The sequence below is a fragment of the Diceros bicornis genome, chromosome 3 (assembly GCF_020826845.1).
Source record: "Diceros bicornis minor isolate mBicDic1 chromosome 3, mDicBic1.mat.cur, whole genome shotgun sequence".
Taxonomy (NCBI): Eukaryota; Metazoa; Chordata; class Mammalia; order Perissodactyla; family Rhinocerotidae; genus Diceros; species Diceros bicornis.
This window is the reverse complement of record NC_080742.1, coordinates 15,216,875-15,243,671: the sequence shown is the minus strand read 5'-3', so window position 1 is coordinate 15,243,671 and position 26,797 is coordinate 15,216,875. Positions and strand designations below refer to the sequence as shown.

The following is a 26,797-nucleotide window of genomic DNA, read 5'->3' as shown; positions in this document are numbered from 1 at the left end:
GGCATTGGTTGATGTGACAGATTTGCCTATTTCTTGGGACGAATGGGAGCGAGTCATTTTGTGCAATTTACAGACATTAAGGGATTAAGAAGTCTAAAAATGTACACTGGCACAGAAGGCTTTCTAAAACACATTGTTACATGAACAAAGCAAGTTGCCAGAATAATACATTCCATTTATGTTTTTAAAAAACTTGCAATAAAACTAGGCAATATATATGCATAAATATATATTGAAAGATCTGGAAGGCTGCAGAGTAAATTACCAACATGTTTCCTCTTGGAAGGGAGTTGGGGTTGGATGAGCATAAGGGAGAGCTTGGAGTTTATGTTTGGTAGTGTTTGCATGTTTTAAACACTGAGACTGTGCTCATGTGTTATTTTATAATTAAAGGGACAAAACACTAAAAATTAAGTGCATGCATTCATGGTTCTTCTTACTTACAAGTTAGAATCCCTTAGTTAGAGCAGAGTCACAGGAAACCGAAACTTCTCACATGAATTCAGAGCCTTCTTATTAACTCAAAGTTCACTTTCTCTAATCAAGTGTTTCCTTACTTCCCAAAATTTTTCATCAACTTTTGGCCATAGGATTCTAGTGTATTCTCAGTCCTTTTTTAGTCCTTCTTGATGCTTCTGCTGTTCACGATTTCTCTTAGCCTGCTCGCTCCTGAGATCTAAGACTTTTTATCTTTCCCTGTCCTCTGAGGTATTTTAAGAGAGTTTGCCTATTATAACTGTGATTGACTCCAGTTCCTCAATCTGCACATCACATCCTGTTTCTGCATGACTATTTTCTTTAATATTTGAGGAAACAGAATCTTGCAACATTTCAAAAAGTGAGAAAATACAGATGAAATAAAGAGAGAAGGTGACTTTGCCAATGCTCTAAGTATGAGAGTCCTATGAGAGATGCACCTGTGACAGACTCTTAGACATGGTTAATGATATCAGAGTTTTGTAATTTGATTGAAACTTTACTTGCCTCAACAATTATAATAGCTAATATTTGAGTGCTTATTATGTGTGGTAGACATTGTAATAAGTGCTTCATATGGATCGTCTCACTTGATCCTTCTAACAATCTCAAGCGATAGATATTATGATTCCTATTTGCTGATGGGAGGAGAGAGAGGGTGAATAGCTTATCCAAGGTCACACAGCTGGCAAGTGGCAGAGTCAGGGTTTCAACCTGGATCTAGTTTGGCTCCAAGGTCTGTGCTGTTAACCACTGTGCTCTGTTGCCTCATGGTTAAGTTTCAGTGCCAAACGTGGCTTATAATAGCAAACTTTTTTCTTAAAAAATAATCTGAAACTTCTTAATATGGATAAACCTGTTTCATTGATGATTCTTTAGTAGAATGTTTTGCCACAATGATACTTGGTAGAGCACTGAGTGGGAATTTGTTTTCGTAAAGTTGTTATTTAATATGAAACTCCAAATTGAAAAATACTTTTGTTTCAATAGCATCTCTACACATTTGAGAAAGACTTGCAAGTTGTCAGTTGCTCTGTCAACAGCGAGAGAACGTTGCTTGGTAAGTTGAATTCTTTTATTCTGAGTTTCAAAGTATTGGATTTTTGCAATGTTTGATTATTCTATGACAATGATTTTCTGGGAAGAGATGCTCTTGGGAGATTAGATTTGAAATAAAGAATCTGCAGAGTCTACCTACAAAAAAAAGAATGCTTTATATTTTACCTTCATCATCCACTGACAGATCCTTTGAGCCCTCACTTATTTCAGATATAAAATGGTAAACTTTAACAAGCCACTGCATGGATCATTTGCTAATGGATTATTTTTTTCTTTTTCCATTAGCTGCAAGTTTAGTTCAATCTACTAAAGAAGGAAGAAGGAATGAGCTTCAACCAGGTAATGAAATTATACTTTTTAGTGCCTATTGATAGATAAAGATTTATTGAAGTACTAAGACAAATTTCAGGCATCTTTACAAATAGCTTTATCTCAGAATGAAAAGGCAAAAGTCATGTCAAGCATGAAACAGAGTTTTTTTAAATTATTTTTTTCAAGTAAACAAGAAAGTATAGAAAATAATAAAACAGTGAAGAGCAGAAGGAGTAAGAGGCAGTTAGCACCTGTAGACTAAATAAACATTGAGAACACACTAGAACTCTATGGTCAGACTCTGGTGTAAAAGGTTGGTATTCCTTCAAGAATACCATGTTTTTCGTATATCTGTTGAACTATTGACCAATTCATAAGGCATTATGAATAGTCCACCAATTATGAACAGTCCACCAATTCTAAATAAAAATCAATTCTATTCATTTACCAAGGCTCACTTCATAGTTTATTATCTATGAGATGCCGCTTCTCCCCCTTTAACATTCTATATCATCCATCTGTCCAGAACCCAACAAGTATTGAGTGCCTGCAGTGGGTCAGGCAGCGTGCATGGTGCTGGGGGTACGATGGTATGTATGCAAGAGAGGTGTGGCAGTTGCCCTCATGGTGAGCTATAGGGGCTAGTGGTGAGTCGGGGTACCCCATGGGGCGTGTGTCCCATCTCCAAAGGGGGCAGGCCGTAAGCCCAGTGGGACCAGCTTTTCGATTTATCAAGAGAAATATAGACTTATTATTATTATTTTTTGGGGGGTGAGGAAGATTGGCCCTGAGCTAACATCAGTTGCCAATCTGTTCCTTTTTGCTTGAGGAAGATTGTCCTTGAGCTAACATCTGTGCCAGTCTTGCTCTATTTTTTTGTATGTGGGATGCCACCACAGCATGGCTTGACGAGTGGTGCGTAGGTCCGCGCCAGGGATCAGAACCAGCAAATCGCGGGCCACCAAAGCGGAGTACGCAAACTTAACCACTACGCCACCAGGCCGGCCCCCAAGAGAAGTATAGACTTTTATGTAAAAATTTAATTTTTAAATGTTGGCTCAAATATTTTTTAAAAATTCTACTCAGGCGATGATAACCACCTGAGGCTGGGTCTAGCCTGTGGACTACCGTTTTCTACCTTTGGTCTAGTGGATCTGATTTTAATCTCTTACTGTTCTGATCCTGCAGTGCTTTCCATCTGTTCTGTTTATTCGGCACTTACACTCCTTCTTTTGTTAGCGTAGTTCCCACTCAGATGTATTCTCCTGCAGTTGCGTGTAGTGGAAAAACCCTTTATACGTACTTTCCATGTGAGGCTTATGAGGCAGTCCTGGGCTTCCACAGAGCCAACTTAGAGCGTCAAGGGAACCAGAGCTGAGTCTGACTGGGACCTTCTCAGGGACCTCAGCACAAGACTTTGTGGGAGATGTTGGCGGACAGGAGGCTTCCCCTGAAATCTCATCATTTACACTAGTCATCCTTCCCTTCTCTCTTGCCCTGTTACGCTGAGAACCACAGCAGCCCTCTTCCCTTTTCTGTGCCATGTCCTCCTCTTAGCATTCTCTGCTCCCCTCAGAATTAGGTGCAAAGCTCACTTCAGAGGTGATGGAACTGAACTAGCTTAAGCAAAATAGGATCTAAGACATTGGTGTCCTAACCCTTAAAACAAGGGTCTGGGCAAAACCAGGATATGACCCTCATCTCCTGGACTAATAAACCCCTTTATCCAAGGAGAGAAAAACCTAGTTGCTTGTGTTCCTTCCAATCACGAGGCTGAGTGTCTATACAGAATCCTGAATTAGCTCCCTGCGCCTCCCAGTTCCTCTTGAACCGTATTCCTTTTAGCTTTAGAAATTCTTTATTGTGCTGGTAAACCCAGTAGAAATTATAATCTTTACATAATGTTTACCATGTATGCCTGATTATCATGCAGAACAGTGGCAATTATGTATATTATAAAATGTGCTTTCAGACCAACATTACTGTAAGTTTTCTTTGATTACCACATTGAATCCTATTCAGGTATGCTTACTCAGTCTTGAAAGTCTGATGCACCTGCAGTGAGATGATCTGATCGCATCTTTAAAAATATTAGAATGAGCATGGTTAGTTATTGTACTGGATACCTCATACTTTATACCTTCTTAGCTCACCTTTTATGCCACCCCTGCAGTGAGAACCACCTCTGCCCAAATGTAATGTGATAGACAGTGCCTCACCTCAGCTGCTCTGCCTACTTTTTGCTTTTTGCCCAAAGCCCTTGGGAAAATTGGTTTGTACCACCTGGATGAACGGTTGGAAAGGATTCCCAATAGGGTAAGCCATGACCAGTGGGCGGCAAGGAGCTAAAGGATAAATTCTCCCCCTTTCCGCCCCTAGAGTGGATAATTCTGAGGTGTACTCCGTGTAGCTCAAGACCCAAGGTGGTGGCTAACTTGATAAAGCCCCTTGTACTGACATGCTTTTCTTCCCTGTGTCACTCTCCCCACTCCCTCACTGCTGAAGTGATCCTATTCCCTGAGAGTACTTCTTGTCTTAGCTTGGATTTCCCCCTAAGTAGAGTCTGAGGCAAGTATTTGAGTGCAATTAGTTTATTTGGGGTTTGATCCCAGGAAACACTATTGGAGGAGTGTTTAAACAGAGATCTGAAAGAAAGGAGGGAGCGAGTGCGTGGCTATGGGGAAAGAACATTTCTGGCAAAGCCAACTGCCAGTGGAGAGGCCCTAAGGCCGGAGTGTACTTGGTAGACTCACAGTTCAAGGATAGTGAGGAGGTCAGCGAGGCAGGAGTGGCGTGAACAAGGGGCAGGGTGGTAGGAACTGAGGCCAGAGGGAGAGGGGGGTGAGGTGCAGACAGGCATGGAGACCCGTAGGAGGCCTTTGTTCAGTTAAGGTTTCAGAAGTGATGTGACCAGAAAGCACTATGGGATCTATTATAATGTTTTGTCCTTTGAACAAATGTTTGGAAAGGCTTATTTTATCTGTCCACGAATGACCTGATAAGCCGTTTGATTATGAAATGTAGTTTGCCTCAGGGTGTTGTTTAACTCTGTTGCTTATGATGAGATTTTTCCGTTGCAAACGAGATGAACTGTAAGGTCTTTTATATGAACAAGGTGGAGTTCCTTGGTCCATACACTTTACAACACAGTTTGTTTTTACAACGTCAACAGTGCTCCTTTTTTTGGTTAATGTTTTGTTTAGAAAATAACCCTCCATAGGAAGCCAGGCCCAGCTACCCCCGGCACCCTCCCCTGTGGAGCCGCATTTTCCCCAAGGTCCAGCAGATCGCCCCTGGGCAGCGATTGGAGTGACCACTTGTGTTGGGACCCACTGCCCCTGAGACTCTCCAGAGGCTCTAGGCACATTTGGGAAAATAATGGAGCTGTGGTTTGGTTCCAGAGCTCTCATAACCAGAGCTTCTTCGGAACCGGGCCCTACTGGACTTTCCCAACCTTGTCACCATTTCGTAATATGTACTTTCACCTGCAGCCAACCAGGTTATTTTGCTCACTCTCCACCCTCCCCGTGCCAGGCCTATCCCCATGCCTTTTTTTTTTTTTTTTTTTAATTTTTAGTCAATTTATTTAAACTAAAACCAAAAAAAAACCCAAGAAACAGTTCACCTGTTTCTCCCACCCCCCGCCCCTTGCCTCTGGCAACCACCAATCTGTTCTCTGTATCTATGAGCTTGGTGTTTTGTTTATTTGTTTAGATTCCACATATAAGAGAGCTCCTGTGGTATTCATCTTTCTCTGTGTGACGGAGGGATGTATTTCACTTAGCATAAGTGAAATGCCCTCGAGATCCATTCATGTTGTCGCTTTTGATTCTGCTGTCTCTGCTTCCTGTGATGTCCCTGTCCTGCCCTTCAGTGATGCCCTCCCGGTTTCCACTGATTTCTGGATTCTCTAAATTCTTAAGATAACTTCAGGCACTTCATAGAATCATGGGATTTTATGGCTGAAAGTGACTGTAGAAATGATCTGATTCTATAGCTTTTCATTTTATTTTTATAATAACAGGGTACTGAGGCCTAGGAAAGCTTGGTGATTTGCTGAAAAGTATATATTAGGTTAGTGGCAGAGCTTAAACCAGAACTAATGTCTCTAGGATCCTAATCCAGAGTGCTTCTTGTTACACTATGAAAGTGCATGGTATGTTATTGAGAGAAATTCCTGTTTGCAGGATTACTCTTATCATTATGCTGATTATATTAGTTGAGTGTCTGGGCTGCCCTAAAGATGGGAAAAATTAGTGTAGGAAGATGGTTCCTGCCCTTGAAAATCCTCCCATTTTAAAGGCAAGTGAATTTAGCTGATAGCTAGTTATCTCATTTGGGTACAAATTCACTACCAAAAAAGGCCAAATATAAGGTGATTCCTTATTTTTCCAATGAGAAGATTCCCCTGCTTGCCCCCACTGCCCCCAATTTTTTTTTCCAATTGGAATATATAAGCTTTTAGGGCAAGAGATAAAATAGTCAAATGTCACCTTGTACTACTTAATATATTAATTTTGTTATACATGCTTAAAATAACATAATAAGGAGAATTGCTTTTTTTCTCATTCTCACATTTCGCAGAACATTTCTATTCTATTTTTCCTCACAAGTATTTTTGACACCAATGTTTTTCTTATCCCTAGAGTCATATGTGAGTCCTCAAGCAGATTCCCAAAGGACCTTGCCTTTACCTCTGCCCCAGTTATTAGAAATACCACCCTTTTGCATTGGTGTATAATCCTGTCAATGGGATTTTCATCCTAAACTACAAGTACTCATTGACCAAACAACATTTGATTTTCGTTTATTCCGTTGTTGTATATTTGTGATCCAACATAATAACTCACTCACTGTCTTGCTTTTTCAGTAATCTTCAAAAGGCATATTTACAGAAATATTCAGTGCTCGCAATTGTGAGGCCATATCCCAGAAATTATTTTACATTCTTTGCCTTTTTTTTTTTTAAAATAAAGCAGTTCTGTCAGGTTACTTTCTTAAGTAGTGAAAACTGGCATTGATTCAGTTCCAGTCTGCTGTGCCATCCCCAAATTGTATATTAGTATTCAAAATAAAGTCAATGAGACAGCATCTGAGAATATTAGAGTCTTTATAAGAACTCAAATATAAGGCAACTTCTTCTTTTCTGAGGTCTAATCCTGGGGGAGGGAAATTTTTTGACCTAAATTTGGATATCTGTGGTAACCCCTTTCTAGCCTGCGTCCAAAGACTTCCTCCTAGTTGCTATCCTTTGTGACCTTTGCTCACATGTGACACTGAGGAAATAAGTGGGTCTTTATCAGTGCAGCTCCACCACCATTCCTGAGGGAAGCCAAGCCCTATCCTACTAATAGGTGTTATCAACCGTAACACGTTCATGCATCAGAAATGTCTTTATATTTTCACACACCAACATTATTTGCCATTGTGCTGCAGAATTGGAGTGACACTGAAGTGACTTGTTTGTTTAGGCTTAGAAGCCAAGAGGGCGTGTGATGCTATGCTAAAAATGACTGAGGAATGGGCAGGAACTTGTTCCTCTCTCCATGCACGTGACTTCTCCTTTATGATGTTTTCTGTGTCTATTTTGGGTTTTAAGAAATGTCAAAGTAAATTTTAAGAAAATTACTTTTCTTTGTGGAATAGCTAATATAGTAGATAGCACATTTACATTTTCAAAGTTCAGACCTTTATCGAGAAGATCATGTACGATATTCCGGTCTTCATTACCAAAAGCCTCCTTTACTTTGTAGGATCAAAGTGCTTAACTTTGTTGGTCGAAATCCACCCTGTTAACAATGTGAAGGTTCTAAAAGCAGTGGATAGCTATATCTGGGTACAGGTAAGTGAGCATGTCGTTTATCACTTACCACATGAATCTAAAGGCATGAAACCTAGAGGCAATGGTGTTTGCAAAGTGCTTTCGCACGCGTTATCACATTTAATCCTCAGAGCAGTCTGGTAGATGGGGATGGCTGGAAGTATCTGTTCTTCCTTTGCAAACATGGAAATCAAGACTCAAACCTAGCTCCTCTCTCTCTATTATGTGAGGGTTTGTCTGATAGTAATGTTATGTTTTGATAAAATCTTGAATATCAAAACACATATGAGGTAAGTTTGAAAATGGTTTATTTCATGTATTCATATAGTTGACAGATTAAATATCTATGATTAAATGACTTAATCCCTGAATTTATCAACTCTGAATCGATGCAGAAGCACTGTGTATATAATGCAGATGGACTACATATGGTTAATCCTATGCCTTGCATATTCAGAATTTGTGAATTCTACTACTTGCTAAAATTTATTTGTAACCCTAAAAATCAAAACTTCATGGTGCTTTCATACTCATTTGCAGACATGTGCAAAGCAGTGAAAAACTTGTCACCTGATGCACATGTTCCCAGCTGAGGATGAAAAGGATCATCCTCTGCCTCCTTGATTCAGTTCTCATACTGTAAAGAAATGTTATTTTCACAGTCTATTTAGTGCCATGTTTTTTGCATTTTGGGGCTTTTTGTTGGTGCTTTCACTGTTTAAAATGTCCCCCAAGCATAGTGCTGAAGTGCTGTCTCATGTTCCTAAGTGCAAGAAGGTACGATGTACTTTACAAAGAAAATGTGTTGTGTTAGATAAGCTTCATTCAGGCATGAGTTTATAGTGCTATTGCCTGTGAATTCAATGCTAATGAATCAACAATATATATTAAATAAGGTGTCTTTAAACAGAAACACATTAAACAAAGTTATTTATTAATTTGTTGACAAAAACGTTGTGACTAGAGGCTTGCGAGAACCTATCCTCGTATTTGCCCTAGGAGCAATGGTTCAGTGTTCAGTATACCGTGTTTGTGGTGACTTCATAGAATAGAACTACCACAGATAGCAAGAATCAACTACACATGTTTGTGCAGTGTTGCAGCATAATTTCTCTGTGTAACCTGAAGTATCTGCCTCCTCCTCGCCCCTTACTCCCAGCCTCGAGCCAATGGATCTCCCTCTTGCAATGTGTATTAGGAGAGGGGATTATCTCTCATCTGCCCTGGGTCCTCCACTGTCAGCCAATCCTTCCAGTTGTGCATTTTTGCCACCACTCCTAGCTTCACTGTGGGCCCCTGCTCACTTCCAGACAGGGCCTGGCGTGGAGCTTGTAAGCTGCATTCCCCTCCCCCACGAAGCCACTCTGTTTATACTGTCATCAGTGTAAGGGTGACAGAGCACACTTCCCTTTTCTGGCCTGTTCTTTTGACTTCCTTAGCATCTCCAGTTAGGGCTGCATAGGTAATGGAGATATTATTGAAGGATTGGGGCAACTAAAGGGAATTAGAGCATAGGAAGGGAAAAAGTTTGTAAGAGTATATGGTTGCACAACATTGTAAATATATTAAAAACTACTGAATTGTATATACTTTAAAATAGTTAAAATGGTGAATTTTATGTTATGTGAATTTTATTTCAATTAAAAAAAATTAAAAGTGATGATGCGTGACTGCATCCAGAGGCTGAAGGAAAAGTCCCCACCCAAGTAAAGGAAAACGTGTATCATCTTGTGGACCCATCTCAGTTCCTAGCCCTGCTCCCTGCTCCTCATGCCTGTGCCTCTGGAGAGAGACACTCCTCCAGATTTCCATCCATGGCAGGTCCCACCTTCTCCCTCTCCCCTACCCTCTCCCCTCGAGAGAAACACCATTCACTGTCCACTGAGTTTCGTCTTGCCCTGCGGTCTGTCTCCCTTTTCTTACCAAAACATCCATGGGGATCTCCAGTAGTACATTTCGCGAAGTCTACCTGTGCAGTCTTGGCCCCCTTCACAGAGGAACTTCAGCAGGACAGTAGTGGGTGGGGTTTGGATCCCAGTCTGGTACCCTTTGAGAGTTCCCTACCAGCATGAGGTGCATCTTCCAGATAATTCCAATGGGTAATTATACACCCCTCTGCACACCTATAGTGCGTACCTTCCAATGATGAATATTATAATCAGAGTCTAGCTCCATATTTGTAAAGATAAATATTTCCCTAATATGATATAATCTATATATATTCCTACTCACAATGCAAAAAGCAAAGCAAAACAAAACGAAAAACCTTGCATGCTTTTGTAGAGCTGTGTCTGAAGCCAGTCTATTTATATTCTCAGTTCCAAACCTTGCTCTACAGATGCTCATAATGGAAAGAAAAACAACCACCACCTAAATGAGACTTTTAAAATCAGTTCTCACTGATTGCCACACAAAGACCAGGCAAAGGTTTAGGACAGTCCAGATCACAGTTCTAAGCAAGCACGGCCTGGCCACCTCTGCAGATCCGGGGGAGGCTATATCATCTTCTGTCTAAGTCTCTCCTTATTTTGATGCACTGAGCATTTCCTCTTCCATTATCCACGTTGTATCACTCATCTTTGCTTCTCCTCAACCCTAGTACACAGAGTATCCTGTTTTGTGTGTGCAGTTTCACAGATCAGGAGATAATAAGTTCTATATTATTTTTGTATCTGAATTCTGCATTGCTATCTATTTTATAATTTCGAGGTTATTGCTGTGAAGAATGATACATAATTAATGGTTTGTTTTTCAGTTCTAGAAGGGAAACTTGACTACAAACCGTTTTAAAAATTGACCAGTTCTATTTCCAATTTGTCATTATGAAAAGTTAGGACACGAGGTAATATATTTTGTCAAAATTTTTCAGTCTTTAGAGAGGCTGCTGGCTGTAAAATAGGGGCATAAAAGGTTATGTTCTTTCATTATGCTTTCAAGTTTGGAGGTAAAAATGAAAATTCACCAGTGGATCTTGTCTAATAAGCTGTCTTTCATGTTACAAAACGAAGCTGCTGATTTATGGTTACCCTTTTGATGATGGCAGAATTAAGTCACTGGAGTCGTCCCATGACCAGTTTTCCCTTGTTATCACAGCTGATGGCGTCAGGCCTTGTGTTACTGGCTGCCTGCTTTGTCCTGTGGGCTGGCACATATGGGAGAGCACAGAGAAGGAGGAGTGGGGTGGATCAAGCCTTTTCTTCCCAGTGGCATCATTCTACACTTTGAGGCTTGTAAATCCTCCACCACATGCCGCCCTGTGACTCACTGTCCTTTCTTGGAAAGTCCCTGGTACTGTTGTGCTTTGTCTCTTGATGTGGGTCTCTGGAAGTTGTAGTAGAGAATGTGTTTACTTGGCTTTCAAATGAAATACTAGATTTAGTTGCACAGCAAATGTATTGATCACTCTTTTTTTGTGCATGTGAAATAGAACTTTCTGTATAGATGTTGTTTACATTGTTTCTGATTGGCTTCAGAATCACTTATTCCAAATAGGAAGCACCATCCCTAGAAATAGCTTACACTTCAGCCTTACTGTTTTAAATGAGTTATGTTGGACCTGTGATCAATTTCCTCCTGGAGAACTGAGCTCTTGGCAGTGTTCTTTTTTCCTCCTTGCCCCCATCTGTAATGTGTATGTGTGTGTGTGTGAGATTTGCCTAACTATTCTGTGGTTCTCAGTCCCTTCTGTGGTGTGTAACAGTATAGTGATCAACACAACTTTTGCAATATTTGTATAAGAAAGGTAGTTGCTTATGATTTTGATGAATTTCCTTTCTACAGTTCCTCTACCCACATGTTGAAAGTCACCCTCTTCCAGAGAATCATCTGTTACTGATTTCAGAAGAGAAATGTAAGTGTATCTTTAGGTGGTATATGGGGCTTTCATGAAGGGCACATATCCTAGTGAAGTGTGGGACAGGACTGAATCTTCTAGATGTCCACTCACCAGTGCCAAGGGTCCATTGACCTTTGATGTCCATTTGAGACCTAGGACTCCTGTGGAAAAGCTTTTCCCCAGCCCCCACTTGTTGTTCCCTTAGGCTCTGCTCTGTTTCCTCATCCTGGGAATAATGGGCTCCTGCGTAGATGGATTTCCAATTTTGTCACATGGTGGAATGTTTGTAGAACAGTTGTGCAGGTCATTTTTGCCTTCTTTAGTCCATCCTTCTTTAGGATGTTTGTCACAGTGGATAACCATGATATAAGGAGAGAGGCTTGGATGGAGAGAGGGGAAGGCAGTAGAAGCTAGAAGAATTCCATAGCAGAACTTGAGGACATGTACTAACTTAGTCAAATTCAGGTAGAGGCAAATAAGATTGGGACATCCTTAAATGATGTTTTCAAGTTTGGGAGGTGGGGCGGAGAAAGGACAAAATTCACTGGTGGATCTTATCTAGTAAGCTGTCTTTCAAGTTACAAGATGAAACTGCTGATTTATACTTGAAAGGACAGGCCTGAGGGTTAGGTTTGTGTTCAGTCCCTATGCTCTTGCCCGATTATCTGTCTCCTATTTTTTGTAACTAAAACCGGCAGAAGGTAAGTATGGCCGAATCTAAATTGCTTACTGAGAGAAAGGAACCATCTACCAATTGTCTTCAAGTGTTTAGAGTTCTGTTAATGTGACATTGACCCCTATAAAAATACCTCCCCCAAATATCTTGTATAGTGAGTTTTCTATCTGATATTTTCATACAAAGAAGTGTTTGGTGTTTGGAAGTTGAAGGTAAACCCTACCAAAGGAGCCCTTGTTAGCCCTGTATAAGAGTGATGGTTTAGGGGAGGCAAACACTTGTTGAGGGAACCCAAGGGAGCAGAAGGGTTAAATGCTTCATGTGTTGTTAATATTGAGGAGCAGAGTAAAGGCTGGACTTCAAACAGACTGTAAAGGGAGGGTGGGGAAAGGTGGGTTTTGTTTTGAACCTTTATTGTGAGATCGCTGTCTGTGATAATACTTTTCAACCAGTTGTTTAATCTGCATTGCTTTTATAAAAAATGTTCACAACTATAAAGTGAAAAAAAGTACTCATGTTTTTCATGAAGGTTAACCTATCTTTCTGTCGTTTCTTTTTTTAAAGATATTGAACAATTTCATATCCAAGTCATCCAAGAAGATGGAAATAGAGTGGTAAATATTTGAAGTTCCTTTTGCATCAGTCTTTTCCACAAAGAGCAACACTTCCAGACTGTTAAGGATCGATTAACATTATAGAAACATACCATTTTCTTTATTTGATGTCTTTCAAATTATAGACTTGCTGTTGTAACGTGTGAACTAATACAAGATATATGAAGGAGTTAATTACCTCCCATATCTCTACCTCATCCCCCAGTCTCTGTCTCCCGAGGTAACTGATGACAGCCTGTATGACTGTTTCCACACCTTCTATCTTGCTCATATAAACATATACAAGGTTAGGTGCACATCTACAGGGATTCAGTTGTTTTTACCAAAATAGAATTGTAATACATATATTAATTTACTGCTTTTTTTTTTTGCTTTTTACTTAGTATATCAGGGGTATTTCTATAGGTTTCTAAATAAGAGATATAACTTTTTTCTCTAATTTTTATACATATATACATATAATAAATGGGATCATAATATATATATGCTGGCGTTTTATATAGTTCAATTTTCTTTTCTTTTTTTTTGCTCATCTTCCACTTCTCCCTTGCCTTTTCACCTCTAACTTTTGTTCACAACCTAGTATGTATCCTTTCGTACTTTCTTCCATACCTGTAAATCTCCCATCCTCTCCCCTGACACACCCAGGGGTTTGTTTATTATTCACTCCCTCCACACTCAACTTTGTGGAATTCCTGCAAGTTAACTGGAATAGGTCCAATTCGTTCTCTTTAGAAGTACATAATCGTCCCTGGCATGGTTGTACACAATTTTGCAACCATTCTCCCATGGGTGGACGTTCACTTGATTGCCACTTTTTTTCTTTTGTTTATTTGTTTACATTACAAATAGTCTCAGATGTCTTTATAGTTTTATGTATTTGGTGCACGTGTTTCTTTGGGCTGAATCCTCAGGGATGGATAATTGGGTTGATGGGTATATGCATTTAATAAAATTCAACAGATTTTGCCAGATTGCTTTCTAAAATCTTGTAACAATTCACAGTTTTACAAGCAAAGTATAAGAGTACCCTTTCCCTCTTTCCATACCAGTAATAGGTGTATTTGCTTTAAAAAAAAAAAAATCCAATTTGATGGATGTAAGTTGATATCATTATTATTTTAGTTTGTATTTCCCTTAATATTAGTGAGTTTGAACATCTTCTATGCTTATTGGCTATGTGAATTTTTTTTTCTGAAAATTGCTTAGTTATATCCTCATCTATTTTTCTACCAATTTGTCTTTTTCATGACAATTTGTGGGATCTTAATATATTATTGATATTAAAAATGATTTCCTTCAATATTTAAATAGTCTGCATCAAAATAGTCTTTCTTTGAAGATTTGAATTATAAAGTTATGTGAACAAAGTTGAAATGGAAAATGGCATTTATTAATTATGTATCTATGATTGAAAGCTTTAAATCAAGAGACTTGGCTGGAAAATGACAGAAAGTATGTGGCTGGAGCTCTGGGCCACCAGTGGCTAAGTGGATGGCAGGGCAAGGACAGGTCAGTGGTGAGAAAATGGTCAAACAAGAGAGGAAAGACCAAGGCAGAATCCCAAAGCCAGCACTGAGAATTTAGAGGCGAGAGTTAAATAAACAAGTCGGAGTCAGGAACTGGGAATGTGCATGGACAGAGGACTGGCTAGAAGAGGGTTTGGGAGCTGTGAGAGCACTGCAGAGAGAGTGAGGGCAGGGGCACTTGTCAGCGCCCAGAAAGGATTCTGCTGGCCAAGATGGTGCAGCCTCAGCATTCCTTCCTCCGTGTGCCCCTCTGTGAGGCACTTCTGCCTTCATTCTTAAAGGCTTAGATGACATCTTCTTAAGGCAATGTGCGGTTCCATGCATTCATCACAACATCCTGCGTGATAGAGGTGGTGTTATAATTATCTCCATGTTTGCAGGGAACACAACAACCAAGACTCACAGAGGGGAGGGACAAAACTGAGCTGTGAACCTGGGTTGCCGCATTCTGATGGTCATGTTCTTGTCAGTGTATATACCTTTATCTGAGAGTTCCCAAATCAACCCTAACCTAACAAATTTCAGAAAAATGGAAACGATGGGTTGCCATCTTGGATCTTTTTCCAGCATCACTTTCCTCTGGCCTAAATGTATTGGACCTAGGCAAGCAAGAAATAGAGGTGAATGATTCTGCGTGCCCTGTGCCTTCCTTGAGTTCCAGGTTAGCCTCAGTGGAGAAATCCATGTTAGGATTAGAGAGGGTTTAGCTATAAATATGGACCATTCTGACATTCCCTTTTTTCCTCATTTTTTTTTCTACCTCAGCCTGTCTTCATTCTTTACTTATTGTCCCAGTATAGATTACTTTTTCTTGATAAGCATTTTGAGGAAAGTGAATTCTTAATTCCTTGTATTACACTTGTCATTTCCTTGGTAATTTACTCTTGCATACATTATTTCATTTTCTTCCTTTTGACAAGCGTTCCTTGAGTGCTATTATGTGCTAGAAACAATCAAGACACTGAGAATATAAAGGTGTTATAGATGAGTGCATACTCATTGGGGTAGACTTATAATTAGAATGTAACTGTAATAGAAGCATGCCAAAGCACCATAGGATTGCAGAACTTTGCCTTCATCTTGAGGAGGTGAGGGAAGACTTTGTACAGAAGGCAATGCCTAAGCTGGGTCTTGAAGGATGTGTAGTTAAGTGTTGCTGAGAGATGGGCAGGATCATCATTCTCATTGTGGAAGACATAAAGGTAAGAAGCATGACCAAAGCCACATGAATATTTTATGGCAGATCTGGGATCATTGCCCAGTACTCACCACTCCCAGGCCTGAGTTTTTCCTTGGCATCACAGCCTCTTTCTCTGGTAGTGAAGCCTTCTTGTCTGCAGATCCCTGAGCAGGTTACATCCAGAACAGGAAGCTCTGAATCTTCTATTAGCCCGGCTGTTGATTTGTGGTAGGTGTGGCCTTGCCTTCAACAGCCCCAGCCTGTCTGTCAAACTAGGAACAAGAATAATATAGTTTATTATAGAGTGTTTGGGAAGAGCAAGTAATGAAATGATGCCTTACATCTATTCTGGAAAGACTTTCCATGTGTATGTGTTAGGGGTAGAGAACTGCTAAAAATAAACTATGGAAATATTTACATGTGTTATAAAGATAGAGTATACAAAATAACAATGAAATCCAGATATATTCTTTTTTAAAATAGTTATTAATGTTTAAAATCTCTTTGCCTCTTTAGGTGATTAAAAATTCTGGCCATCTCCCAAAAGAGAGAGTAGCCGAGGATTTTGTTTGGGCTCAGTGGGATATGTCAGAGCAGAGATTATACTACATTGACCTGAAGGTAAAAACTAGTCCACTGGCCCTCCTTTTTATATGGACATTTTAATTTCGACATTATCATTATTGTAATTTATTAATTACTGCATTTTCATTCATGGGGGCAGTCAACGTTACCCAGTCAACGAAAGGTTATTATAAGCCTTTAATAAACGAAAGTTTATTAAAAATAGCAAAAAGCTTTTCATTACTGTTTGTTTCTTCGCTGCTTCCTTTTCTCTTTTCTCTCTTTTTTTTTTACTAGTGTTTTTGTTGATTTTTTGGTAATTTGTCATTTATTGTTTTCTCTTTTAGAAATCAAGGAGTATCTTAAAATGCATCCAGTTTTATGCTGAGGAGAACTTTAACTTAATGGTAAGTCTAGAGAAGGATTGGGCTGCAGGAAATTTTATAACACTTTGCCTGCTTTTAAAGAGAATTATTATCATAAACAGCATTTTAGCATTCTTGATGTTGTGTTAGTCACTTGTATGAGCAAGTACAATAGTTCTTGCCATCTCAAGGCTTCAACTCTACAACAAATGTTATTTATATAGGTGATTAGGAGAGCACACACTGGAAATGTCTGCTCACTGAATACCTCACATTAAAGAAATGAGGCTAAGAGTGAGGATTAGTAGAGATAATAGGTGTGGTCTATAGCAGATGACTGTAAGTACTCACAAGTCATTTGATCCAAAAGGACTCATGGGGATGGTGAACTTGAGTATAAGGTAAAAAGTCAATGAGAGGGTACAGTTTATTTAAATCTCGCATCACTCCTAGAAAAGCTATTTGGAATGCTAGCCTTATGGTGAAAAGTCATAAATATCTGTGATGGACAGAACGTCATTATTCTTCCTGACTAGAATTAACATTGCTGTCTAATACAGAGTGATATACCATTACAAGAATTTCATTTACTCCTCCTGCCCTTTTTTTTCGATTCACTCATTCTCCTTCTGAAGACAGCCAGTCCTTCCCTCTTTACATGGTCATCTGTGTCTTGTAAAAGTCTGCTTCCAATTGGTTTATTATATAACCTGTTTATGATACTCAAATCTGAGGCAAAGTTTGCTGAGTATTAGCCCTTTAAGAAATAAATATACATCAAGCTTGTGATTGTATGTAAACTCCAGAATATTCCCAATGGACTTTCTGTGCTATGGATTTGGGGGATAACCTCTGAAAAGAATGATGGTTAAACGGGTTTTTCATCATTAGGCAAGCACAGCGCTGTCAGGCTTGCTCTGGTTTCAGAACTATCATCACTTAATTAATGTCATTCTCTTGTTTGTTTTCTCCTGATTTTTTGACAGTTTGAAGCACCCTTGGACATATCATTAAATGACTCAGGATTTAAGTGAGTGATTCATAGATTATTATTAATTTTCATAGAAACTCCATGGGCAGAATGATATTTATACTTAATCTATAATTTATACCTGATGGTGTGCAGATAAAAGGACAATTTGATATTCCGTCTGTGTATGTGCGTGTGCACGCATAATCTTGTATATTGCCATTCTCTGTAGGGAATATAAACAACTTGATCAAGCACCAGCACAGGGTTTTCTCATGTAAAGTCAATCGTATTGATTTTCTTAGCCATTTATTTCTGTAGGGCATCTCCATTTATTTTGGTCTATGGAGGTGTTCTTCTCTCTGTGATTCAATAAAAGGATTCGATGAGTCAGAGCTACATTCAGAATCAAGCATCAAAACCCTCTCCTTGTTGCCATCAAAGATGATGCTGCAGGTCAATCCATTTGTAGCTCAGCTGAGTCTATTGCTTTACTTTTTTTCTGCTTTTCTTTTTACGAGAAAGGTGAGATTTTTTTCCCCAGACTATTTTACATGTAGTAAAAGCATGAAGCACTTTTCAAAAAATAGACACAAGGACATCAGTGCACAGAAGAAATGAAAGTGAATTGGAGTAATGATAATCCTAAGCTGTTATATATTTCACTAGCTTTATTTCATCATATAAGAATATTCAATTGTGCTTATTTTGAAGCATAGTGTATGCATATAGTATATTAAATCAGAAAAAAGTTATAAAAATACAAGTTGAAAGTAATATATATTTTTTTCTATTGCCAAGACCATACTATTTATGTACCACATATTTTTTTTTTAATTACTGTTTTACAGAAATTTTTAACAAAAGAAACATGTTATCTACTTAAATTTCTCAGGAACATGTCTCTACTTCTGTAGGTATATTATAGTGGTTGCTATGCTTTGTAAGGGAACTTATTTTTAAATGCATTCACAATTTCTTATCCTTTATGTTCTTAGTCTTGTCAGCTTTGGATGTGCTGATCTTCAAAACCAAGAGAAATTATCCAAACACCTGACCCTGTGCGTTTTTACCAACCATACAGGTAGAACCTGGGTTGTATTTATCAATCTATTAATTATATTTGAGTTCTATACAAAATTTAATTATTGTTTAGCTATATGGATCCTGAAAATAAATTATAATAGAGCCACATTCTTCCATAAGTGATCATATGGATATTTATATACTAAATTATCTTCTCCACTATAATCTTATACATCTGTCTGTATAAAAGAAGCCACAGTCAGCAGAGTTATTGTTCTAATAGTTATTATTTGTATTATTGTTCTAAGAGGGGGAATGGAGTCATATTTAATCAATGTGTATTTTCTCACCTGCTCCATCTTTTAACAAATGGTGTACAATGATGGGGATGCTTTTTGTGTCAGGTTTACTGATGTGTTTGCATTCTAAACCTATGCACTTGTCTGCTTTAAGAGCCATATTGTAACCTACTGAGCTAACAATCAAAGCTTGACATAAAGTTATTAGTGTGTAATATTCTGTCTCATAACACCTGTTTATTGTAGATAGAGAAAATAGAGAGGGAAAAATAATACTTAAAAATGAGAGAAGAAGAGTATGGTTACATTCAATGAATCTGGTGAAAAAACTGCTCATTAACCTTAATAATCGTCTAAATAATCGGCTCTAATAATTAAATCTAATAGCTGTTTTTAATATCACAACTTGAGTGGACAGTTACCACTTGAGTTAAGTAGCACTTGGACTAAAATTGTATTCCTCTCGAGCCAAATTATGTGGTATTCATTAAGCCAACATTTATGGAGCACTTACTGTGTGCTAGGTATTGGGATCCAATGATAAGCAAAACTGACCTAATTTTTATTAGTATAGATGTTACTGTTTGTTGTGGATTTTAGACATTAAATAAGTGCACACATAGTGTTTAAATAGAATCATGATAAACATTATGAATGAGAATTACAGGAAGCCTTGAGAGCATATAATGGAGGTTTAATGGAAGATGCTAGTATCTTCAAATATGTTCTAGTTCAGCTAGTCCATCCCTGTTTCTGCCTCCTTCCAAAACATCCTGTCCTATTCTGTCTTTCCTGAAAATTGCTCCCTTTCCCACCTTACTCCTTCATAATCCATGCCATTTTTTCCTGTCCATCCGGGTCTCTCTCAACCACATAAGTCCCTCCATAAATCAGTCTTGGGGAGTTTAAGGAAGGAAGTGATATTTCACTTGAGACTTGAAGGATGTATATGAACTAAGAACAGTGTGACTGAAGTAGAGAGAGCAAGGCAGAGGGGGGTGGGAGAGTATTGTGGAGAGAAAGCTGAGGAGGTAGGCAGGGACCACATTATGTAGGGCCTGTAGACCATGGAAATATTTTAGATTTTATCCTAAGAGTCATACTGTCATTAAAGGGCTTGTTTTTTTCTTATTATGACGTTTTGTTTTTGAGGATGCTCAAGTATACGGAAAAGTTTAAGAATAGAATGAACATCCATGTACCTTTTACTTAATCATATCATTTACAATATTTGCTTTATCATCCTCCACATATATAGATGCTATTTTCTTCATTTTGACCAAACCATTCAAAAATAGGTTGCAGACATCCTGACACTTGACCACTAAATAAGTCAGCATGTGTCTCCTTAGGTTAAGGATGCTCTTTTACATAACTTCAGTTCCATTGTCACTGAAAGAAATGAATTATATTAATCAGTAAACTATTTCATATTCAAATTTCAATGATTGTTTAAAAAAAGTCCTGTATGTGTATATGTATATAAATGAATTAATACATGTATATATATAACTTTTAAAGTCAGGATCCCATCAAAATTTATGCATTATATTTGGTTGTTATGTCTTCTTAGACTCCTTTAATGTAGACCAATTCCCACCTCCTATCCTCTGCCTTTTTTTTTTTTCTTTTCACAACGTTGACATTTTGAAGAGTCCAGGCCATTTGCCTTGTGGAATGTCCCTCATTCTGGATTTGTCTAATTGTTTCCTTGTGGAAGTATTTAACTTCTTCCTCTATCCTCTACATTTCCTGTAGATTAGATGTTAGACCCAAAGGCATTGTTAGACATAGGTTAAACATTTTTGGTAAGAATACTTCATGGGTGATGTTGTGAGCTTTATTTGCACCAGATCAGGAGGCATATAATGTCAAGACATCCTACTATTTGTGGTGCTAAGTTTTGTCATTTGGTTATGTGGTAACCACTGTCTGTCTCCCTTATAAAGGGACATTTTAACCTTTACATTAGTAATCTGAGGTGATACTTTGGCATCATGTAACTATCCTAATCCCCAACAACTTTTCACCAGGAGGTTTTAGGATCCATTGATTCTCTTTCACTGAAGTGTTTTAAGCAGGCAGTGACGTGATTAGATGTGTATTTTTAAAAGATCACTGTGGCTGCTGTGTGAAGAATGGGGTGGGGAAGGCAAGAGAAAAAGTGAGGAGATGAGCAGTTAGGATGAGGTTGTAGGCGTATGTTTGAGATGAGGGTGGCTTGAACACAATGGGCAGTAGAGGTGGAGAGAACTAGGTGGGTTTGAGATGCATTTTGGAGATGGAACTGAGAAGACTTGCTATAAATTAGATGGAGAGGAATGGTCCTCAGGTTTCTGGGATAAGTAAATGGGTGAACAGTAGTGCCATTTACTGAGGTATAGTGGTTTTGGTGGGGCTTAGAAAGGGAGATTATGAGTTTTGCTTTGGACATGTTAACTAAGAGATCCGGAGCTTAGAAGAGGGGTCAGGACTGGAGATGAATAGATGTGGAAGTTGTTAGACTGTAGCTGGCATTTGAAGCCATGGGAGGGATATAGGGTCAAAAGGGAAGAAGTTTAGAAATAAGATCTGGGGACAAAAATATATAAAGGTTAGGTGGAACATCCAAAGAAAAAGGAAAAAGAATGTCTGGAGAGAGAGGAGGAAAGCAAGTGTGGTATTATAGCAGCCAAAGACAGAGGGGGTTCCCAAAGGAGAGAGTTGGTCTCTGTTAGCAGGTGGTAAGAGGTGGAGTCCGTTGGGTCTAGCACTGTGGAGGTTACTGTGAGTAGTTTGTGTTGGGTGACTGAGGTGAAATCTTGATTGTGCTGGGTTAGTGGCAGGTGAGAGTTGAAAAAATCGTAGCAGCATGTGTAGACATGAGAAATGCGGCAGCAGCTGGGAGGGGAAGTGGGATTTAGGGAATATTATTGTTGAAGATGGTAGAGACTGCAGTATGTTTGAATGCTTACGGGATATTTAGTGGCAAGAGAAAAGATGACAATATACAGCAGAGAGGAATAATTGGTAGAGTGAATTTGCTTAGAAGGTGGGATGTAATGGGATCCAGAGCTCATGTGGAGGGACCAGGGTAGATTCTTACCTAGGCCTTCACTTTAAATCCATTGGATATAAACGATCATTTTAGGCTGTTATTCTTTTTTTTTTTTTTTTTTCTTTTTTTGTGAGGAGATCAGCCCTGTGCTAACATCTGCCAATCCTCCTCTTATTTTTGCTGAGGAAGACTGGCCCTGGGCTAACATCCGTGCCCATCTTCCTCCACTTTATATGGGACGCCGCCACAGCATGGCTTGCCAAACGGTGTGTCGGTGCGCCTGGGATCCAAACCAGCAAACCCCGGGCCGCCGCAGCGGAGTGCGCGCACTTAACCATTTGCGCCACCAGGCCGGCCCCAAGGCTGTTATTCTATGAAGCTTTTATTCCTTTTCATTTTATTCCCATAGGAATTTCTCATGAATGGTAGCAGCTATAACTTATACATGGGCTATCTGTGACATATCTTATTTAATAAAATGTTAGGTTTATCTGGCATGAGATGTGAAAGAGTCTGTGTTTTCCTTTCTCAGCAATGGCTGAGAGAGTAGAAAATGAGCTTTGCTCCTCACAGTCAGCTCTGAAATAGAAAAAATAAGCCTGTTTCAAATGGGGTGCTTCCAGATTTAAGAGGAAACAAGCCAGAGAAGCAACCTTTTAGTTTATGACTAAGTTGTCAGTTAATGTATTTCCCAAATTACTTTTCAAAAATCATTTCTTACCTTTGTGGTAAAACAAACAAAAACCTACTTCAGCAAAGTAGGAATGGAGAAGAGAGCAAATAGTCTAATTCCTGTGTGGCTCCCTCTATAATAGAGAGCTTAATTTTTCACTTGTGTGGAGACCAGAAAACATGGCTTGTGAAAGGAATGCTGATAGACTCAGGGCCTTATACAAACTCAGCTCATTTCAAGTGTTTACATTAATGATGATGCTGTAATAATATTTGACGTTCAGTTGTCACATATTGGTCATTGGGGCTACTTGTCCTTTCAGCATTACTTCTTACATTCTTGAAAGCATCTTTGTCCTGAGTTTTCCTGCACCACTACCTCCAAGGAATCAGAGATCTCTTGATGGGGGTGCTCATGAGCTGGTGGGCAAAAGTGCTGCTGCTGTTGTCAGGTTGCTTATGTATTAAGATTATGAGTTCATATAGGTTTTTCTAAGTCTTTTACCGTAGGAGGGTAAATCAGAGACTTCCTAAAGCATCAAAGAAGATATTCTCATTCCTTCCATGTCTGATAGTCAACCCTGAAGCTGCGCTTAGAGCAGTCTTGTGTGTTCTAAGTCAGTGGCTGTAATTCTTGTGCACCACCTACTGGGAGGTAGGGAGGGGTGAAAAGTGTAAATTCTTCCTGTTCATATAATTGCAAGGGTTGTCCTTCATCAATTCCCAGAATTAGGCTTGTGTTTTAGCATTTTATAGAGCTTTTCACAATGAGATAATTTCCCTTGGAAAACTTTGTCCATAATAGCTTTCATTGTCCACATGGTTTCCCGAAGGCTAGCCAACTTTGAGATGTTATCTTCATCATTGATGAATATTTATTAAACATCTCTGGATACACCATTAAGAGCATGCTTTCTTTTTTTAAAATGTGACTTCCCTCAACTTGTAAATAGCAGCAAAATTATTCTGGAATAATAATAATAGCAGTTAACCTTTATAGCCAGATATAACTTCTTTGCCAGAGCTTTATGCATATTATCTCATTTAATTCTCACATAAGAGCCATATGAAGTAGGTTCTATATATTTTTTTATTTACAGATGAGGAAACTGAGGCTTAGAGAATTTAATTAATTTACCTTAGGCAAATTTAAAAATACTGATGACTGGGTCTCACCCCCAGGGATTCTGATTTAGTTGATCTAAAGTGGAGCCTGGGTGTCTGTGAGCCCAGGTAAGTTTAATGTACTATCAGGGTTGAGAACCACTGCTCCAGAGCTGTGTTATCCAGTACGGTAGCCACTAGCCACATGTGGCTATTTACATTTAAGGTAATTAAAATTGAATAAAATTAAAAAGGAGTTCCTCATCATACTAGCCACATTTTAAGTGCTCAGTAGCCACATGTGGCTAGTAGCTACCATATTGGGCAGCACAGATATGGAAGGTTTCCATTATCAAAGACAATTCTATGGATGCGACAGCTTTTCAGAGCCTGTGGACCCTCCATTTTACATTGCTATGTCTTTTTTTTTTTTTTCTTCCTTTGGGATTAGGAGTGGGAACTCAGCCGTAATCTAACTATTTGGAAATATTTGCTTATGAGACCTGAATATGGCTCTCAGTGTATGTAATTAGGTACATTAACTTTCTTCAAAACAAGGGAAATGATAACCTCCATTCTTTATATCGTGGTGTGCAGAGGACTTTGCTAGAATGGAGGTTATTATCTCCCTTATATTGTCGACATTTCATGTTCATTCCTCAGGATAGATTCCTGAAAGAAGAATTACTGGGTCAACAAGTATGAATATATTTTAATTTTATTTTTTTTGCTGAGGAAGCTTCGCCCTGAGCTGATATCTGTTGCCATGCTTCCTCTTTTTGCTTGAGGACGATTCACCCTGAGCTAACATCTGTGCTAGTCTTTCTCTATTTTGTATATCGATTGCTGCTGCAGCGTGGCTGATGAGTTGTGTAGGTCCAAGCCTGGGATCTGAACCCGGGATCCCAGGCCGCCAAAGTGGAGTGTGCTGCACTTAACCACTATGCAACGGGGCCAGTCCCGAGTATGAATATATTTAATCCTCTGCTAAACTATTTTTCAGAGAGGTTGTACTAGTTCACTCTTCAACTACTATTATTTGAGAATGTTCTTCCTACTGCTCCCTTGACAGAATTGATTATCATTCTAAAAACTTTGCTAATTTGGAAGGAAAAATACGGTGCCTTGTTTTAATTTTAATTTTTTTTTTCCTAGAGAGGCTGAAGTTTTAACATGCTTGCTAACAATTTCTTTCTCCTTGTGATCATAGAACATAAAAGAACAGGATAAACCAGTAGTTTTTTGCTGGTAGTATGTTAACTTTATGAAAGTAGTCAAAGTGGTACATGGGACTTTTGTAATTCTTATAATTATTATTTTTGTTTACACTTTAGCATAACATTACTTTTGTTCGTAGTGCGTTTGCTGTAATTTTAAAGAAAAGTTTTTATCATTATATGTTCGGTAACCATAACACTAATTTTACATCTTAAAGAAATGTTACTATTTTTATCAAAGCTATTTTTTATTTGTTTAAGATATTGCAATAAAATGTACTTCTAACAATATATTGCAGTCTTAAATGTCATTAAAAATAGTCACAAATGATAAATACTATAACTGAATGCTTATAAATGTTCTGAAATAGCCTTCTTAGGGAAAATGGTCTTTTTTCCCTACCATGATTCTTTGATAAAGGAACTATGGAGTATCATAGAGGAAATATTATGGTTCACTGATTCACACACTGGTTAAATATTAGCTCCGGGACTAGAACCCAGGTTCTAGTTTCTTCAACAAGGTTTCAAGACTCTTGTTGAGTTCCTTTCCACGCCAGAAATCTCCTATTTCAGATAATCACATAAAGGTTAGCATTAGAATAGAAGTATCAGTTTAAGCATAATGCCCTCATTTGTAGGTTGCTGACGGACTTATCTAGTCTATCCGGATAGCAACAGCTGCTGGAGATGATGGACAGTTTTACACACTGAAGGAGGTGGGAAGGCTGAGAGTGTTCTGGAGTGATGGGATAAGTGAAGGCAGTCAGGGCCATCTGGAAAGGCCACTCTATGATAGGAGCTCTCCTATGCCCTTGGGCCAAGACCCTCAATGACCCAGATACGGGTGTGTGTGGGCTCACACACCACACTTGCTCTTATTGCCTTAGTTTGCCTTCCATTCTAGATAAGCAAGAAGACTGGAAACTCCCTGTAAAGAGGAGACACGTTTTTGGTAAACTGAGATCTGTAGCTGGAAGGCAAGTTGGATAAGAGGGCAGCGCAGTCCATGTGTATTAGGAGAATCTCACGAGGTTTTGGACACTTCTCTAGACGCCCATGATTTCACGTACAGGAGTGGGTCTCTATTCATTTTCCTGCCTTTCAGTAGTCTGCCCCACAAGGCATTGCCTACAGTGGGCGCTGAGTCATTGTTGAATTGAAATTTCTTAGCAGCTTGTTAATAGGCCATTTCTAGAATTTGGGAATAACCTATGAGGTAAGTTGATGGAGGACATCTAAAGGAATAGAAGTGAGGTTAAGCGGCTTAGGAAACTGTTCGTCTGTGATTCTTTTAAGCTCTACTAAATACCTTCTTACTTCTAGGAAGTCTGTGTGTATGTTACAGCCCGAAGTTTGACTCTTGGGAACAAATCACATATTCAGTGTTTTACTTTCATAAAGGTAATTTTCATTTATTCTTATGTTTTACTTTTACATAGTCACTTTTTCCAAATAGTAGCAAATTAGATAAATTTCCAAGTCTTATTACCTTGCAATAAATTATATCAGCACATTCTATACCTGTATACCATTATATAATACACATTTCCTGCAGAAATTCACTACTGATGAATATTAAGTTACCTGATTATTTTTATGTATTATATATTTTTTATTCTGACCTATATCTTTTTCTAGGCCTGTAGACCAATCCTAATGGATGTATTTGCCCAAAGTGTGTGTGTTTGCTTTTTTATTATTACTAATTGGAAAGTATCAATAGATTTAACTTACAAAGTTACCTAAGGTTTTAGTTAAAAGCTTCCATGATCTCAGATCTTAACAGGTCTTAGACCTAATATATATTTATTTCATTTCACACCTCTGTGGCCTGAAACACTGATATGTCAGCAGTCAGCCTGGGGAGCCAGGAGTAAAGTGCGCAACCTTTTCCACTTCTGTAGTCAGTCATAGTGTGCTCTTTAGTAGTTTTAGTCTGAACCATGCTGAGGAGTATTTATTTTGCTTGTTTAGTTCCTTAAAGTTAAAGTATTTATTAGTACATACTGTGGGTAGAGTTAAAATTTTTTAAATACA

The 26,797-nt window shown here is 38.6% G+C and overlaps 1 protein-coding gene across 5 annotated transcripts in view; it reads left to right on the top strand.

Moving 5' to 3' along the window:
* GSAP (gamma-secretase activating protein) overlaps positions 1–26,797 on the top strand; it is an 80,034-nt gene that overhangs the window by 14,290 nt on the left and 38,947 nt on the right. For 3 of the 5 annotated variants that reach the window (XM_058524032.1, XM_058524023.1, XM_058524041.1), the window contains exons 4-13: positions 1,468–1,537; positions 1,822–1,875; positions 7,602–7,690; positions 11,450–11,519; positions 12,745–12,794; positions 16,020–16,124; positions 16,415–16,474; positions 17,419–17,462; positions 18,401–18,486; positions 26,084–26,161. In XM_058524032.1, coding sequence (XP_058380015.1) covers positions 1,468–1,537; positions 1,822–1,875; positions 7,602–7,690; positions 11,450–11,519; positions 12,745–12,794; positions 16,020–16,124; positions 16,415–16,474; positions 17,419–17,462; positions 18,401–18,486; positions 26,084–26,161 — 706 coding nt within the window. Of the gene's footprint in view, positions 1–1,467; positions 1,538–1,821; positions 1,876–7,601; positions 7,691–10,614; positions 10,958–11,449; positions 11,520–12,744; positions 12,795–16,019; positions 16,125–16,414; positions 16,475–17,418; positions 17,463–18,400; positions 18,487–26,083; positions 26,162–26,797 lie in introns of those variants that run through there. The other 2 variants (XM_058524061.1, XM_058524052.1) reach the window with 2 other exon arrangements.